This window comes from Haliotis rubra, unplaced genomic scaffold, assembly GCF_003918875.1.
Source record: "Haliotis rubra isolate DU_JTF1 unplaced genomic scaffold, ASM391887v1 Scf657, whole genome shotgun sequence".
Taxonomy (NCBI): Eukaryota; Metazoa; Mollusca; class Gastropoda; order Lepetellida; family Haliotidae; genus Haliotis; species Haliotis rubra.
In genome coordinates this window covers 71792-89371 of record NW_025767365.1, presented here as the reverse complement: position 1 = coordinate 89371, position 17580 = coordinate 71792, and the positions used below count along the sequence as shown (strand labels likewise).

At 41.0% G+C, this 17580-nt stretch overlaps 2 protein-coding genes across 2 annotated transcripts in view; both read left to right on the top strand.

The window, feature by feature from the left end:
• Positions 1–478, top strand: part of LOC124257302 (vicilin-like seed storage protein At2g18540) — a 38131-nt gene extending 37653 nt beyond the window's left edge. The window contains 1 exon segment of the mRNA XM_046691337.1: positions 21–478. Coding sequence (XP_046547293.1) covers positions 21–478 — 458 coding nt within the window.
• On the top strand, positions 475–1659 carry LOC124257301 (vicilin-like seed storage protein At2g18540). Its single transcript, XM_046691335.1, has 3 exons — positions 475–725; positions 916–1174; positions 1360–1659. Exons 1-3 carry the CDS (start codon positions 475–477, stop codon positions 1657–1659), a joined length of 810 nt encoding a protein of 269 aa, XP_046547291.1.
• The last annotated feature ends 15921 nt before the right edge of the window (positions 1660–17580 follow it).

Below are 17580 nucleotides of genomic sequence, written 5' to 3'. Positions count from 1 at the left end.
GAGAAAGGAGAAGGTGGAAGAGAAGAGAAAGAAGATGGATAAGACGGTGAAGAGAAGAGAAAAGAAGGAAGACGAAGGAAGGAAGAAGAGGAGGATGAAGAGAAGAGAAAGGAGAAGGGTAAGAGAGGAAAGGAAGAGAAGAGAAGAGAAGAGGAGAAAGAAGGAAGATGGAAGAGAAGAGAAAGGAGAGAAGGAAAGGGATGGTGGAAGAGAAGAGAAGGTGAAGAGATGGAAGGAAGAGAAGAGAAAGAAGATGGAAGAGAAAGAGAAAGGAGAAGGAGAAAGAAGGAAGGAGAGGAAAGAAGAGATGGGATGGATGGATGGAAGAGAAGAGAAAGGAGAAGGGTGGATGGAAGAGAAGAGGGTGGAAGAGAAGAGGAAAGGAGATGGGAAAGGATGGAAGAGAAGAGAAAGAAGATGGGTGGAGGATGGAGAGGAAGAGAAGAAAAGGAGAAGGAAGAGAAGAGAAAGGAGATGAAGGATGGAGTGGAGAGAGAAGAGAAGAGAAACCAGGATGGACATGGAAGAGAAGAGAAAGAAGATGACGAAGGACGTTGGAAGAGAAAGAGAAAGGAGATGGACCCAAGAAGAGAAAGAAGAGAAGAGGAAGAGAAGGAGAAAGAAGAGGAAGAGAAAGGATGGGTGGACGAAGAGAAGATGAAAGGAGAAAGAAGAAAGATGGTGGATGGGGAAGAGAAGAGGAAAGAGAAGATAGATGAGACCAAGTGATGGACAAGAGAAGAGAAAGAAGATGGAGAAGGATGGAAGAAGAAGAGGAAAGAAGATGGAGAAAGACAAAGGAAGAGGAAGAGAAAGGAGATGGACAGAGAAGAGAAAGTGAAATGGAAGAGGAAGAAGAAAGAAGAGAAAGATGAGAAAGAAAGAGAAAGAAGATGGATAAGATGGATGGTGAAGAGAAGAGAAAGGAGAAGGATGGAAAGTAGATGGAAGAGGAAAGGAGGAAAGGATGGGGAAGGATGAGGAAGAGAAAGAGGAAGGGAAAGAAGAGGAGAAGAGGAAAGGGATGGATAGAGAAGAGAAGAGGAGAAGAGAGAGAAAGAAGATGAGGAGAGAAGAGGAAGAGAAGAGAAAGAAATGGAGATGGAAGGATGAAAGGAGAGAAAGATGGAGGTGGAAGAGGAAGAGAAGGATGGAAGAGAAGAGAAAGAAGATGGTAGAAGGAAAGGAAGAGAAAGGAGAAGGAAGAGAGAGAAAGGAGATGGATGGAAGAGAAGAGAAATGAAGAGAAGATGAGGAATGAAGAAGAAGAAGGAGAAGGACGAAATGGAAGAGAAGAGGAAAGAGGATGAAGGAAGAGAAGAGAAAGGAGATGGAAAAGAGAAAGAGAAAGAATGAAAGGAAGGAAGGAGGAAGGAGGAAGAGAAGAGAAAGGAGAAGAGAAGGAAGGAAGATGAAGAAGAGAAGAGGAAAGAAGAATGGAGAAGGAAGAGAAAGGAGAAGGAAGAGAAGAGAAAGGAGATGGTAACGGGCAAGAAGAGAAAGGAGAAGAATGAGAAGGAGAAAGGAAGAGGAAGAGAAGAGAAGGAGGAGGAAGGAGAAGACGGAGAAGAGAAAGGAGACGGACAAGATGGGCAAGAGCAGAGAAGGAGACAGGGAAGAGAGGAAGACAAAGAGAGAAGAAAGGAGACGGGTAAGTAGATGGGTAAGAGAAGAGAAAGAAGATGGGTAAGTAGATGTGCAAGAGAAGAGAAAGAAGATGGGTAAGTAGATGGGCAAGAGAAGAGAAACGAGATGGGTAAGTAGATGGGTAAGAGAAGAGAAAGGAGATGGGTAAGTGGATAGGTAAGAGAAGAGTAAGGAGAAATGTAAGTAGATGGTGAAGAGCAGAGAAAGAAGATGAGTAAGTAGATGGGCAAGAGAAGAGAAAGGAGGAGGGTAAGTTGACGGTGAAGAGAAGATAAAGGAGATGGGTAAGTAGATTGGTAAGTATAAGGCAAGAGAAGAGAAAGGAGATGGATATGTAGATGGGTAAGAGAAAAGAAACGAGATGGGTAAGTAGATGGGCAAGAGAAGAGAAAGAAGATGGGTAAGTAGATGGGCAAGAGAAGAGAAAGGAGATGGATAAATAGATGGGCAAGAGAAGAGAAAGGAGATGATTAAGTAGATGGGTAAGTAGATGGGTAATAGAAGAAAAAGGAGGAGGGTAAGTTGACGGTGAAGAGAAGATAAAGGAGATGGGTAAGGGGATGGGTAAGTATATGGGCAAGAGAAGAGAAAGGAGATGGGTATGTAGATGGGTAAGAGAAAAGAAACGAGATGGGTAAGTAGATGGGCAAGAGAAGAGAAAGAAGATGGGTAAGTAGATGGGCAAGAGAAGAGAAAGGAGATGGGTATGTAGACGGGTAAGAGAAGAGAAAGGAGATTGGTAAGTAGATGGGTGATAGAAGAGAAGGGACATGGGTAAGTAGATGGGTAAGGGAAGAGAAAGGAGATGGGTAAGTAGATGGGTAAAAGAAGAGAAAGGAGATGGGTAAGTAGATGGGTAAGAGAAGAGAAAGAAGATGGGTAAGTAGATGGGCAAGAGAAGAGAAAGGAGATGGGTAAGTAGTTTGGTAAGAGAAGAGAAAGGAGATGGGTATCTAGACGGGTAAGAGAAGAGAAAGGAGATTGGTAAGTAGATGGGTAAGAGAAGAGAAAGGAGATGAGTACGTAGACAGTTAGTCACAGTGTCCTGGTAGTCATATTCTTGAGATAGTCACGGTGTGCAGGTAGTCACAGTCTCCAGATGTTCACAGTCTCCTGGTAGTCATAGTCTCTTGGTTGTCACGGTGTCCATGTCGTCACAGTCTCCAGATGTCCACAGTCTCCTGGTAGTCAGTGTCCAGGTAGTAACAGTGTTCAGGTAGTCATAGTGTCCTGGTCGTCACAGTGTCCAGGTAGTGACAGTGTCCAGGTAGTCATAGTCTCCGGATAGTCATAGTCTCCTGACAGTCACGGTGTCCAGGTAGTCACAGTCTCCAGATAGCCACAGTCTCCTAGTAGTCACAGTGCCCAAGTGGTCACAGTGGGCAGGTAGTCATAGTGTCCTGGTCGTCACAGTGTCCAGGTAGTGACAGTGTCCAGGTAGTCATAGTGTCTTGGCAGTTACAGTGTCCTGGTAGGCACAGTTTCCAGTTAGCCACAGTGTCGTGGTAGATAGACACAGCTAGTCTCCTGGTAGTCACAGTGTCGAGGTAATCACATTGTCCAGGTAGACACAGTATCCAGGTCGTCACAGTGTCCTGGAAGTCATTGTGTCCAGGTAGTCACAGTGTCCTAGTAGTCACAGTGTCCAGGTCGTCTCAGTGTCCTGGTAGTCACAGCTAGTCTCCAGGTAGTCACAGTGTCGCGGTAGTCACAGTGTCCTGGTAGTCACAGTGTCGCAATGTAGTGGTATTCACAATCACAGTGTCCTTATGTAACGGTGTCCTGGTTTAATACAGTTTTTTTTCATTGAGCTGATCAAATGCACATCCTCAGCCTCTGTGGGGAACGTTGTGCCCGTAAGCATAACATTAGCATATATTGAAAACGGACATATTTCTACCTGGCCCCTGCGTCACCAGGGGTTTCAACTCCTGGAAAGATAAGTGTCATGCTACCGTGAGTCAAGCTATACTCATTTTAATATATGCTAATGAGGCGATATGACATTCCTGCAGATAGCCTTATGTCACATGATAGTCAGGTCGTAGAAGGAAGTAGAACGCTGAAGCCGCCACACCGTGACAAGAGCCGTACCTGCTACTAATACTACTCAGGTTTCAACACAGTTAATGGCGCCTATATCAGAAAATAGTAAAGAACAGCGTTCGCAGTCTGAGTGTCTTTTTCGATCAAACGACTCAACCGTCATATGCAAGCCTTAAGTATGAAAGTATCATCTCTGGTAATGTTGTGTAAATTGTGTGTGCAGGCTTGTGGGACCATTCACCGTTACAAACGATTGTACAGTGATTATTTTCTGTAAAGTTTATTTTGGTCGTGGGTACATATCAGTAACTTCGGTAGTATCAACAAAAATATATCATAATGACCGATAATGAAATTAAGTATTGCGAGAAAAGCCCGCAATATTATATATATAAAGCGTAAGGAATACGCTAAATTAGTCACTTTGTTTAACCCGCGGTATCACCAATTTGAACCGAAATTTATCCTGTACACTTTTTATATAATCTTTATAGAATTGTTTTCACTCTATACTTTATAGAAGCCCATCAATCATACCACATTAAGGAACTTAAATAACATCCTAATACATGAGTTATTTCAGCTTTACATGTACCATAGAGCTATTTACTAACAGAGGAAAGGAAAGCACTACTTTAATGTGTGAAACAAACTGGCAAAGATTTGACTCACTCTGCAAGATTTAAAGGAATACTCCTTAAAATTAGACTACCATCAGATTCAGTTTGTTCCAAGGAAACGCGAATATCCCAGAACCGTTAGATGTAACCGTTTAGCTGTGTTAAATGCTAAAAACTAGCGAGCGTAACCTTTTCAGTCTTTTGAAATACACCCGAAAACCGGTGAATATTTACCGCAAGTGCATTTAACGGGATTTGGATGCTGAATAACGATCGGTTTCCATGTTACACTGGCATATATGAATGTCGGCCTACTGACATGCCTTACATGACGCCCAATGCCCCAATAGTGTGAGGGTCACAATGCATTAATACGCGTAGCCCATGGGACACACTAGTCTGTCTCACAGTCCCGGAACCACATTATTTTCTCTACTGCCTAGCCCTCTCTGCAGTGCTAAAGCCCTAAATAAAGCAAGTCTAGATTTCCTCAGGTTCTGAATCTCTGGTCTGCCCAGGGCTCCTTTTGAATTTAAATGGGCTTGTTTGTTACTATCAAAATTATATATATTCAGAGACTAAGCATTAGTCTAGGGACACACAAACAGGTTCCCTACCGCGTCACAGGTTTTGCTGTACTGTTCGGCTGTAACAGCTAGGCCATGTATTGGTGAAGACAAGGAATGTTGACCTCCCTCAACCGTTGGGGCCCTTGTTCACGCACCCGGTAAACAGTCGTTGCAGCTATATTTACACCTCGCATGGGACACTTGCGGTTTGTCGCCACGCCAACAATACTAACGGATGGTGCGTTCGATCGGAACTCATGGTGAAGCGCATACATAGAAATCAGAACACACGTTTTCGACAAGGCGCCCAGGTCTTACAACGTTACAGTGTCAGACACCATCATGTGTAAGGCGCGTATTAAAAGTGCTGTGAATTATTATAGGAACAGTTAGAACCTCATCAACCTTCTGAAACCTACACGTACGAAAACACGATTTAACCGATTTCAGAGATCTATTTAGCCGTTTCATACCAGATCTTATATATCTAATAAACCATTGGAACATAATATATACATATATGAAGTACAGGGCATACGAAAATAACATACACCAGTTTTGTTTCTACAAGCAACTGAAAATTGAAAGAGTTACTTAAAATAATGTTTGGCTTGGAAACATTGTGAAAAATTGGTCCAGTGTCGCCAAGGCCTAGATTTTCGAAGCTCTCTTAGCGCTAGGATAGTCGTAAGTACCATGCATTAACATTAACTTACGACGATCTTTGCACTAAGAGAGCTTCGAAAATCTAGGCCCTGGCGTAAGAAATGATCATGAATGATGCCTTCTATGTTTGGAATGATACAAATTGCATAAATACAATAATACTTTGAAGTTCGAAGTTAACACGCCAAAGATACAAAACAAGTTTTGTGAATAATGCGACTTTTAAAAGTTTAATAGAAGTGAAAACATGCTGAACTACTCTTTGAATTCTAAGCCCCAGTACGGTTAATGTTTTGGGGAAACTTCGCTAATTTAAATATTTTATTTTATTTTTGACAGGCAGCTCTTATAGCAAAAATTAAATTTGATACTGTGCCATTAGTGATGTTAAACTTTTTGATGTTAAACATGCATACTTTTCTTCTTACCCCTATAAAGTAACAATGTTTAAAAACTTTAAAATTAAATCTGTTTCACCTAAAAATGAGGAACCTGAAATAAAAAAGTTGCAAATATGCCACGCACCTACACCATATTGCTGGTGACTTGACATCTAACACTTACGGGAAGGCAATATATTGATATATACAAAGACAGAAGTATAGAGAGCAACTGTATGCAGTGATATAAGTGTTTAAGTTTTATTAAGGTATTAGGGAGTAAACTATGAAAACACGCCTATGTATGCCGAACTAACTCTGGGAACAGCCCGATAAACTAAACTGCTTGCATCCTCGTTACAAAAAATACGAAATACAAAACTGTTATCCGTTGACAGAATGTACAAAGTAACGCAGTGGTGAACAAAACGAACCAACCGAACACGCCATAACTGTATACAGAGGCCAGCTCCTGACATTCATTCATAAAATTAATCTGGGTACACCAACATCACGTGGTGTCAGGGACAGTCTAACAGTAAATACAGCGTCACTTGACACCTTAATCAGGTGAATAATTTCTAAATTGTTCAGAAGAAAATGGTGGTAAATTTGTTTTTTTGAAAAATGGATGTTTGGCAATGAAACTATTAAGACATCGACCTATTATAATTATCGTGGGTTAACGTTTTCTAACAGGTTATGTTGGTCAAAGGGTATTGAAGTTCTTGTTCAAAAAGCAACAAAGCCCTAGTTTCCGTTAAACAATTACAGTGTAAGTTTCAGAATATTTCTTCTGTAGTTTTATCCAAAATATTTGATGCTCAGATTAAGCCAATCTTACTCTATTCTAGTGAAGTGTGGGGGTCATTAAAAAATTGAATGCATCGAGCGTTTCCATGTTAAGTTTTGTAAATATGTTATGGTGTAGGTAGTCATGTCTCTAATGTTGCTGCACTTGGTGAATGTGGTAGATATGGCTTATTTGTTGATTGCTATAAAAGATGTATTCAACATACACAGGTGGAGTTGGTTCTGTAACTGCAGTGACATACACTGGTGGAGTTGGTTCAGTAAATGTTGTGACATACACTGGTGGAGTTGGTTCAGTAAATGTTGTGACATACACTGGTGGAGTTGGTTCAGTAAATGTTGTGACATACACAGGTGGAGTTAGTTATGTAACTACAGTGACATACACTGGTGGAGTTGGTTCAGTAAATGTTGTGACATACAGGTTGAGGTGGACATACACAGTGGAGTTGGTTTTGTAACTGCAGTGACATACACTGGTGGAGTTGGTTCAGTAAATGTTGTGACATACACAGGTTGAGTTGGTTCAGTAAATGTTGTGACATACACAGGTGGAGTTGGTTCTGTAACTGCAGTGACATACACTGGTTGAGTTGGTTCAGTAAATGTTGTGACATACACTGGTGGCGATGGTTCAGTCAATGTTGTGACATACACAGGTGGAGTTAGTTCTGTAACTACAGTGACATACACTGGTGGAGTTGGCTCAGTATATGTTCTGACATACACAGGTGAAGATGGTTCAGTAAATGTTCTGACATACACAGGTGGAGATGGTTCTGTATATGCTGTGACATACACAGGCGAAGATGGTTCAGTAAATGTTGTGACATACACAGGTGGAGTTGGTTCAGTAAATGTTCTGACATACACAGGTGAACATGGTTTAGTAAATATTGCGATATACACATGTGGATTTGGTTCAGTAAATATTGTGACATACACAGATGGAATTGGTTCTGTAACTGCAGTGACATACACAGGTGGAGTTGGTTCTGTAACTGCAGTGACATACACTGGTGGAGTTGGTTCAGTATATGTTGTGACATACACAGGTGAAGATGGTTCAGTAAATGTTGTGACATACACAGGTGGAGTTGGTTCTGTAAATGTTGTGACATACACAGGTGGAGTCGGTTCAGTATATGTTCTGACATACACAGGTGAAGATGGTTCAGTAACTGCATTGATATACACAAGTGAAGATGGATCAGAAAATGTTGTGACATATACAGGTGAAGATGGTTCAGTAACTGCAGTGACATATCCAGGTGTAAAGGGTTCGGTAAATGTTGTGACATACACAGGTGAAGATGGTTCAGTAAATGTTGTGACATACACCGGTGAAGATGGTTCAGTAAATGTTATGACATACACATGTGGAGTTGGTTCAGTAAATATTGTGACATACACTGGTGGTGTTGGTTCAGTAAATGTTGTGACATACACAGGTGGAGATGGTTCAGTGAATGTTCTGACATACACAAGTGGAGATTGTTCAGTAACTGCAGTGACATACACAGGTGGAGTTGGTTCAGTAAATGTTGTGACATACACAGGTGAAGATGGTTCAGTAAATGTTGTGACATACTGAGGTGGAGATGGTTCAGTATATGCTGTGACATACACAGGTGAAGATGGTTCAGTAAATGCTGTGAGATACACAGGTGGAGTTGGTTCAGTAAATGCTGTGACATACTCAGGTGAAGATTGTTCAGTAACTGCAGAGACATACACAGGTGGAGTTGGTTCAGTAAATGTTGTGACATACACAGGTGAAGATGGTTCAGTAAATGTTGTGACATACTGAGGTGGAGATGGTTCAGTATATGCTGTGACATACACAGGTGAAGATGGTTCAGTAAATGCTGTGAGATACACAGGTTGAGATGGTTCAGTAAATGTTCTGACATACACAAGTGGAGATTGTTCAGTAACTGTAGTGACATACACAGGTGGTGTTGTTTCAGTAAATGTTGTGACATACACAGGTGAAGATGGTTCAGTAAATGTTGTGACATACTGAGGTGGAGATGGTTCAGTATATGTTGTGACATTCACAGGTGAAGATGGTTCAGTTAATGTTGTGACATTCACAGGTGAAGATGGTTCAGTTAATGTTGTGACATTCACAGGTGAAGATGGTTCAGTATATGTTGTGACATACACATGTGGAGTTGGTTCTGTAAATGTTCTGACATACACAGGTGAAGATGGTTCAGTATATGTTGTGACATACACAGGTGAAGATGGTTCAGTAAATTTTCTGACATACAGAGGTGGAGTTGGTTCTGTAAATGTTGTGACATACACAGGTGGAGTCGGTTCAGTATATGTTCTGACATACACAGGTGAAGATGGTTCAGTAACTGCATTGATATACACAAGTGAAGATGGATCAGAAAATGTTGTGACATATACAGGTGAAGATGGTTCAGTAACTGCAGTGACATATCCAGGTGGAAAGGGTTCGGTAAATGTTGTGACATACACAGGTGAAGACAGTTCAGTAAATGTTGTGACATACACCGGTGAAGATGGTTCAGTAAATGTTATGAAATACACATGTGGAGTTGGTTTAGTAAATATTGTGACATACACTGGTGGAGTTGGTAAAGTAAATGTTGTGACATACACAGGTTGCGATGGTTCAGTGAATGTTCTGACATACACAAGTGGAGATTGTTCAGTAACTGTAGTGACATACACAGGTGGTGTTGTTTCAGTAAATGTTGTGACATACACAGGTGGTGAAGATGGTTCAGTAAATGTTGTGACATACTGAGGTGGAGATGGTTCAGTATATGCTGTGACATACACAGGTGAACATGGTTCAGTTAATGTTGTGACATTCACAGGTGAAGATGGTTCAGTATATGTTGTGACATACAGAGGTGGAGTTGGTTCAGTAAATGTTCTGACATACACAGGTGAAGATGGTTCAGTATATGTTGTGACATACACAGGTGGAGTTGGTTCAGTAAATATTGTGACATACACATGTGACGATGGTTCAGTAAATAATGTGACATACACATGTGGGGTTGGTTCTGTAGCTGCAGTCCCATACACAGGTGGAGTTGATTCTGTAACTGCGGTGACATACACAGGTGAAGATGGTTCCGTAAATGTTGTGACATACACATGTGGAGTTGGTTCAGTGAATAGTGTGACATACACAGGTGGCGATGGTTCAGTAAATAATGTGAAATACACAGGTGAAGATGGTTCAGTAAATGTTGTGACATACACAGGTGGGGATGGATCAGTAAATGTTGTGACATACACAAGCGAAGATGGTTCAGTACATTTTGTGACATACACAGGTGTCAATGGTTCAGTACATGTTGTGACATACACAGGTGGTGTTGGTTCTGTAACTGCAGTGACATACACAGGTGGAGTTGGTTCAGTAAATGTTGTGACATACACAGGTGGAGTTGGTTCTGTAAATGTTGTGACATACACAGGTGGAGTCGGTTCAGTATATGTTCTGACATACACAGGTGAAGATGGTTCAGTAACTGCATTGATATACACAAGTGAAGATGGATCAGAAAATGTTGTGACATATACAGGTGAAGATGGTTCAGTAACTGCAGTGACATATCCAGGTGTAAAGGGTTCGGTAAATGTTGTGACATACACAGGTGAAGATGGTTCAGTAAATGTTGTGACATACACCGGTGAAGATGGTTCAGTAAATGTTATGACATACACATGTGGAGTTGGTTCAGTAAATATTGTGACATACACTGGTGGTGTTGGTTCAGTAAATGTTGTGACATACACAGGTGGAGATGACTCAGTGAATGTACTGACATACACAAGTGGAGATTGTTCAGTAACTGCAGTGACATACACAGGTGGAGTTGGTTCAGTAAATGTTGTGACATACACAGGTGAAGATGGTTCAGTAAATGTTGTGACATACTGAGGTGGAGATGGTTCAGTATATGCTGTGACATACACAGGTGAAGATGGTTCAGTAAATGCTGTGAGATACACAGGTTGAGATGGTTCAGTAAATGTTCTGACATACACAAGTGGAGATTGTTCAGTAACTGTAGTGACATACACAGGTGGTGTTGTTTCAGTAAATGTTGTGACATACACAGGTGAAGATGGTTCAGTAAATGTTGTGACATACTGAGGTGGAGATGGTTCAGTATATGTTGTGACATTCACAGGTGAAGATGGTTCAGTTAATGTTGTGACATTCACAGGTGAAGATGGTTCAGTTAATGTTGTGACATTCACAGGTGAAGATGGTTCAGTATATGTTGTGACATACACAGGTGGAGTTGGTTCTGTAAATGTTCTGACATACACAGGTGAAGATGGTTCAGTATATGTTGTGACATACACAGGTGAAGATGGTTCAGTAAATTTTCTGACATACAGAGGTGGAGTTGGTTCTGTAAATGTTGTGACATACACAGGTGGAGTCGGTTCAGTATATGTTCTGACATACACTGGTGAAGATGGTTCAGTAACTGCATTGATATACACAAGTGAAGATGGATCAGAAAATGTTGTGACATATACAGGTGAAGATGGTTCAGTAACTGCAGTGACATATCCAGGTGGAAAGGGTTCGGTAAATGTTGTGACATACACAGGTGAAGACAGTTCAGTAAATGTTGTGACATACACCGGTGAAGATGGTTCAGTAAATGTTATGAAATACACATGTGGAGTTGGTTTAGTAAATATTGTGACATACACTGGTGGAGTTGGTAAAGTAAATGTTGTGACATACACAGGTTGCGATGGTTCAGTGAATGTTCTGACATACACAAGTGGAGATTGTTCAGTAACTGTAGTGACATACACAGGTGGTGTTGTTTCAGTAAATGTTGTGACATACACAGGTGAAGATGGTTCAGTAAATGTTGTGACATACTGAGGTGGAGATGGTTCAGTATATGCTGTGACATACACAGGTGAACATGGTTCAGTTAATGTTGTGACATTCACAGGTGAAGATGGTTCAGTATATGTTGTGACATACAGAGGTGGAGTTGGTTCAGTAAATGTTCTGACATACACAGGTGAAGATGGTTTAGTAAATATTGTGATATACACATGTGGATTTGGTTCAGTAAATATTGTGACATACACAGATGGAATTGGTTCTGTAACTGCAGTGACATACACAGGTGGAGTTGGTTCTGTAACTGCAGTGACATACACTGGTGGAGTTGGTTCAGTAAATGTTGTGACATACACAGGTGAAGATGGTTCAGTAAATGTTGTGACATACACATGTGGAGTTGGTTCAGTGAATAGTGTGACATACACAGGTGGCGATGGTTCAGTAAATAATGTGAAATACACAGGTGAAGATGGTTCAGTAAATGTTGTGACATACACAGGTGGGGATGGATCAGTAAATGTTGTGACATACACAAGCGAAGATGGTTCAGTACATTTTGTGACATACACAGGTGTCAATGGTTCAGTACATGTTGTGACATACACAGGTGGTGTTGGTTCTGTAACTGCAGTGACATACACAGGTGGAGTTGGTTCAGTAAATGTTGTGACATACACAGGTGGAGTTGGTTCTGTAAATGTTGTGACATACACAGGTGGAGTTGGTTCAGTATATGTTCTGACATACACAGGTGAAGATGGTTCAGTAACTGCATTGATATACACAAGTGAAGATGGATCAGAAAATGTTGTGACATATACAGGTGAAGATGGTTCAGTAACTGCAGTGACATATCCAGGTGGAAAGGGTTCGGTAAATGTTGTGACATACACAGGTGAAGATGGTTCAGTAAATGTTGTGACATACACCGGTGAAGATGGTTCAGTAAATGTTATGACATACACATGTGGAGTTGGTTCAGTAAATATTGTGACATACACTGGTGGAGTTGGTTCAGTAAATGTTGTGACATACACAGGTGGAGATGGTTCAGTAAATGTTCTGACATACACAAGTGGAGATTGTTCAGTAACTGCAGTGACATACACAGGTGGAGTTGGTTCAGTAAATGTTGTGACATACACAGGTGAAGATGGTTCAGTAAATGTTGTGACATACACAGGTGGAGATGGTTCAGTATATGCTGTGACATACACAGGTGAAGATGGTTCAGTAAATGCTGTGAGATACACAGGTGGAGTTGGTTCAGTATATGCTGTGACATACTCAGGTGAAGATGGTTCAGTAACTGCAGTGACACATACACAGGTGGAGTTGGTTCAGTAAATGTTGTGACATACACAGGTGAAGATGGTTCAGTAAATGTTGTGACATACACAGGTGGAGATGGTTCAGTATATGCTGTGACATACACAGGTGAAGATGGTTCAGTAAATGCTGTGAGATACACAGGTTGAGATGGTTCAGTAAATGTTCTGACATACACAGAGTGGAGATTGTTCAGTAACTGTAGTGACATACACAGGTGGAGTTGGTTCAGTAAATGTTGTGACATACACAGGTGAAGATGGTTCAGTAAATGTTGTGACATACACAGGTGGAGATTCAGTAAATCAGTATATGTTGTGACATGACACAGGTGAAGATGGTTCAGTTAATGTTGTGACATTCACAGGTGAAGATGGTTCAGTTAATGTTGTGACATTCACAGGTGAAGATGGTTCAGTATATGTTGTGACATACACATGTGGAGTTGGTTCTGTAAATGTTCTGACATACACAGGTGAAGATGGTTCAGTATATGTTGTGACATACACAGGTGAAGATGGTTCAGTAAATTTTCTGACATACAGAGGTGGAGTTGGTTCTGTAAATGTTGTGACATACACAGGTGGAGTCGGTTCAGTATATGTTCTGACATACACAGGTGAAGATGGTTCAGTAACTGCATTGATATACACAAGTGAAGATGGATCAGAAAATGTTGTGACATATACAGGTGAAGATGGTTCAGTAACTGCAGTGACATATCCAGGTGTAAAGGGTTCGGTAAATGTTGTGACATACACAGGTGAAGATGGTTCAGTAAATGTTGTGACATACACCGGTGAAGATGGTTCAGTAAATGTTATGACATACACATGTGGAGTTGGTTCAGTAAATATTGTGACATACACTGGTGGTGTTGGTTCAGTAAATGTTGTGACATACACAGGTGGAGATGGTTCAGTAACTGCAGTGACATACACAGGTGGAGTTGGTTCAGTAAATGTTGTGACATACACAGGTGAAGATGGTTCAGTAAATGTTGTGACATACTGAGGTGGAGATGGTTCAGTATATGCTGTGACATACACAGGTGGAGATGGTTCAGTAAATGCTGTGAGATACACAGGTGGAGTTGGTTCAGTAAATGCTGTGACATACTCAGGTGAAGATGGTTCAGTATATGTTGTGACATACACACATGGAGATGGTTCAGTAAATGTTGTGACATTCACAGGTGAAGATGGTTCAGTATATGTTGTGACATACACAGGTGGAGTTGGTTCAGTAAATGTTCTGACATACACAGGTGAAGATGGTTCAGTATATGTTGTGACATACACAGGTGAAGATGGTTCAGTAAATGTTCTGACATACACAGGTGGAGATGGTTCAGTATATGCTGTGACATACACAGGCGAAGATGGTTCAGTACATGTTGTCACATACACAGGTGGCGATGGTTCAGTAAATGTTCTGACATACACAGGTGAACATGGTTCTGTAAATATTGTGATATACACATGTGGAGTTGGTTCAGTAAATAATGTGACATACACATGTGGCGATGGTTCAGTAAATAATGTGACATACACTTGTGGGGTTGGTTCTGTAGCTGCAGTGCCATACACAGGTGGAGTTGGTTCTGTAACTGCGGTGACATACACAGGTGAAGATGGCTCAGTAAATGTTGTGACATACACATGTGGAGTTGGTTCAGTGAATAGTGTGACATACACAGGTGGCGATGGTTCAGTAAATAATGTGAAATACACAGGTGAAGATGGTTCAGTAAATGTTGTGACATACACAGGTGGGGATGGTTCGGTAAATGTTGTGACATACACAAGCGAAGATGGTTCAGTACATTTTGTGACATACACATATGTCGATGGTTCAGTACATGTTGTGGCATACACAGGTGGCGATGGTTCAGTAAATGTTGTGACATACACAGGTGGAGTTGGTTCTGTAACTGCAGTGACATACACAGGTGGAGTTGGTTCAGTAAATGTTGTGACATACACAGGTGGAGTTGGTTCTGTAAATGTTGTGACATACACAGGTGGAGTTGGTTCAGTATATGTTCTGACATACACAGGTGAAGATGGTTCAGTAACTGCAGTGACATACACAAGTGAGGATAGATCAGAAAATGTTGTGACATATACAGGTGAAGATGGTTCAGTAACTGCAGTGACATATCCAGGTGGAAAGGGTTCGGTAAATGTTATGACATACACAGGTGAAGACAGTTCAGTAAATGTTGTGACATACACAGGTGAAGATGGTTCAGTAAATGTTATGAAATACACATGTGGAGTTGGTTTGGTAAATATTGTGACATACACTGGTGGAGTTGGTTCAGTAAATGTTGTGACATACACAGGTTGAGATGGTTCTGTAACTGCAGTGACATACACAGGTGGAGTTGGTTCAGTAAATGTTGTGACATACACAGGTGGAGTTGGTTCTGTAAATGTTGTGACATATACAGGTGAAGATGGTTCAGTAAATGTTATGACTTACACATGTGGAGTTGGTTCAGTAAATATTGTGACATACACTGGTGGTGTTGGTTCAGTAAATGTTGTGACATACACAGGTGGAGATGGTTCAGTAAATGTTCTGACATACACAAGTGGAGATTGTTCAGTAACTGCAGTGACATACACAGGTGGAGTTGGTTCAGTAAATGTTGTGACATACACAGGTGAAGATGGTTCAGTAAATGTTGTGACATACACAGGTGGAGATGGTTCAGTATATGCTGTGACATACACAGGTGAAGATGGTTCAGTAAATGCTGTGAGATACACAGGTGGAGTTGGTTCAGTAAATGCTGTGACATACTCAGGTGAAGATGGTTCAGTATATGTTGTGACATACACACATGGAGATGGTTCAGTAAATGTTGTGACGTTCACAGGTGAAGATGGTTCAGTATATGTTGTGACATACACAGGTGGAGTTGGTTCAGTAAATGTTCTGACATACACAGGTGAAGATGGTTCAGTATATGTTGTGACATACACAGGTTAAGATGGTTCAGTAAATGTTGTGACATACACAGGTGGAGATGGTTCAGTATATGCTGTGACATACACAGGCGAAGATGGTTCAGTACATGTTGTCACATACACAGGTGGCGATGGTTCAGTAAATGTTCTGACATACACAGGTGAACATGGTCCTGTAAATATTGTGATATACACATGTGGAGTTGGTTCAGTAAATAATGTGACATACAAATGTGGCGATGGTTCAGTAAATAATGTGACATACACATGTGGGGTTGGTTCTGTAGCTGCAGTGCCATACACTGGTGGTGTTGGTTCAGTAAATGTTGTGACATACACAGGTGGAGATGGTTCAGTAAATGTTCTGACATACACAAGTGGAGATTGTTCAGTAACTGCAGTGACATACACAGGTGGAGTTGGTTCAGTAAATGTTGTGACATACACAGGTGAAGATGGTTCAGTAAATGTTGTGACATACACAGGTGGAGATGGTTCAGTATATGCTGTGACATACACAGGTGAAGATGGTTCAGTAAATGCTGTGAGATACACAGGTGGAGTTGGTTCAGTAAATGCTGTGACATACTCAGGTGAAGATGGTTCGGTATATGTTGTGACATACACACATGGAGATGGGTCAGTAAATGTTGTGACGTTCACAGGTGAAGATGGTTCAGTATATGTTGTGACATACACAGGTGGAGTTGGTTCAGTATATGTTCTGACATACACAGGTGAAGATGGTTCAGTAACTGCAGTGACATACACAAGTGAGGATAGATCAGAAAATGTTGTGACATATACAGGTGAAGATGGTTCAGTAACTGCAGTGACATATCCAGGTGGAAAGGGTTCGGTAAATGTTATGACATACACAGGTGAAGACAGTTCAGTAAATGTTGTGACATACACCGGTGAAGATGGTTCAGTAAATGTTATGAAATACACATGTGGAGTTGGTTTAGTAAATATTGTGACATACACTGGTGGAGTTGGTTCAGTAAATGTTGTGACATACACAGGTTGAGATGGTTCTGTAACTGCAGTGACATACACAGGTGGAGTTGGTTCAGTAAATGTTGTGACATACACAGGTGGAGTTGGTTCTGTAAATGTTGTGACATATACAGGTGAAGATGGTTCAGTAAATGTTATGACTTACACATGTGGAGTTGGTTCAGTAAATATTGTGACATACACTGGTGGTGTTGGTTCAGTAAATGTTGTGACATACACAGGTGGAGATGGTTCAGTAAATGTTCTGACATACACAAGTGGAGATTGTTCAGTAACTGCAGTGACATACACAGGTGGAGTTGGTTCAGTAAATGTTGTGACGTTCACAGGTGAAGATGGTTCAGTATATGTTGTGACATACACAGGTGGAGTTGGTTCAGTAAATGTTCTGACATACACAGGTGAAGATGGTTCAGTATATGTTGTGACATACACAGGTGGAGATGGTTCAGTAAATGTTGTGACATACACAGGTGGAGATGGTTCAGTATATGCTGTGACATACACAGGCGAAGATGGTTCAGTACATGTTGTGACATACACAGGTTGCGATGGTTCAGTAAATGTTCTGACATACACAGGTGAACATGGTCCTGTAAATATTGTGATATACACATGTGGAGTTGGTTCAGT

Bases quoted from the DNA above. Each gene is read 5' to 3' on its own strand.
- LOC124257301 (XM_046691335.1), top strand. From the start codon at position 475: ATGAAGGATGGAGTGGAGAGAGAAGAGAAGAGAAACCAGGATGGACAT. The intron at 726-915 runs GTGATGGACAAG...TGGATGGTGAAG, and splicing joins GAGAAGATAGATGAGACCAA to AGAAGAGAAAGGAGAAGGAT. The intron at 1,175-1,359 runs GTAGAAGGAAAG...AAAGAATGAAAG, and splicing joins AAGAGAAGAGAAAGAAGATG to GAAGGAAGGAGGAAGGAGGA.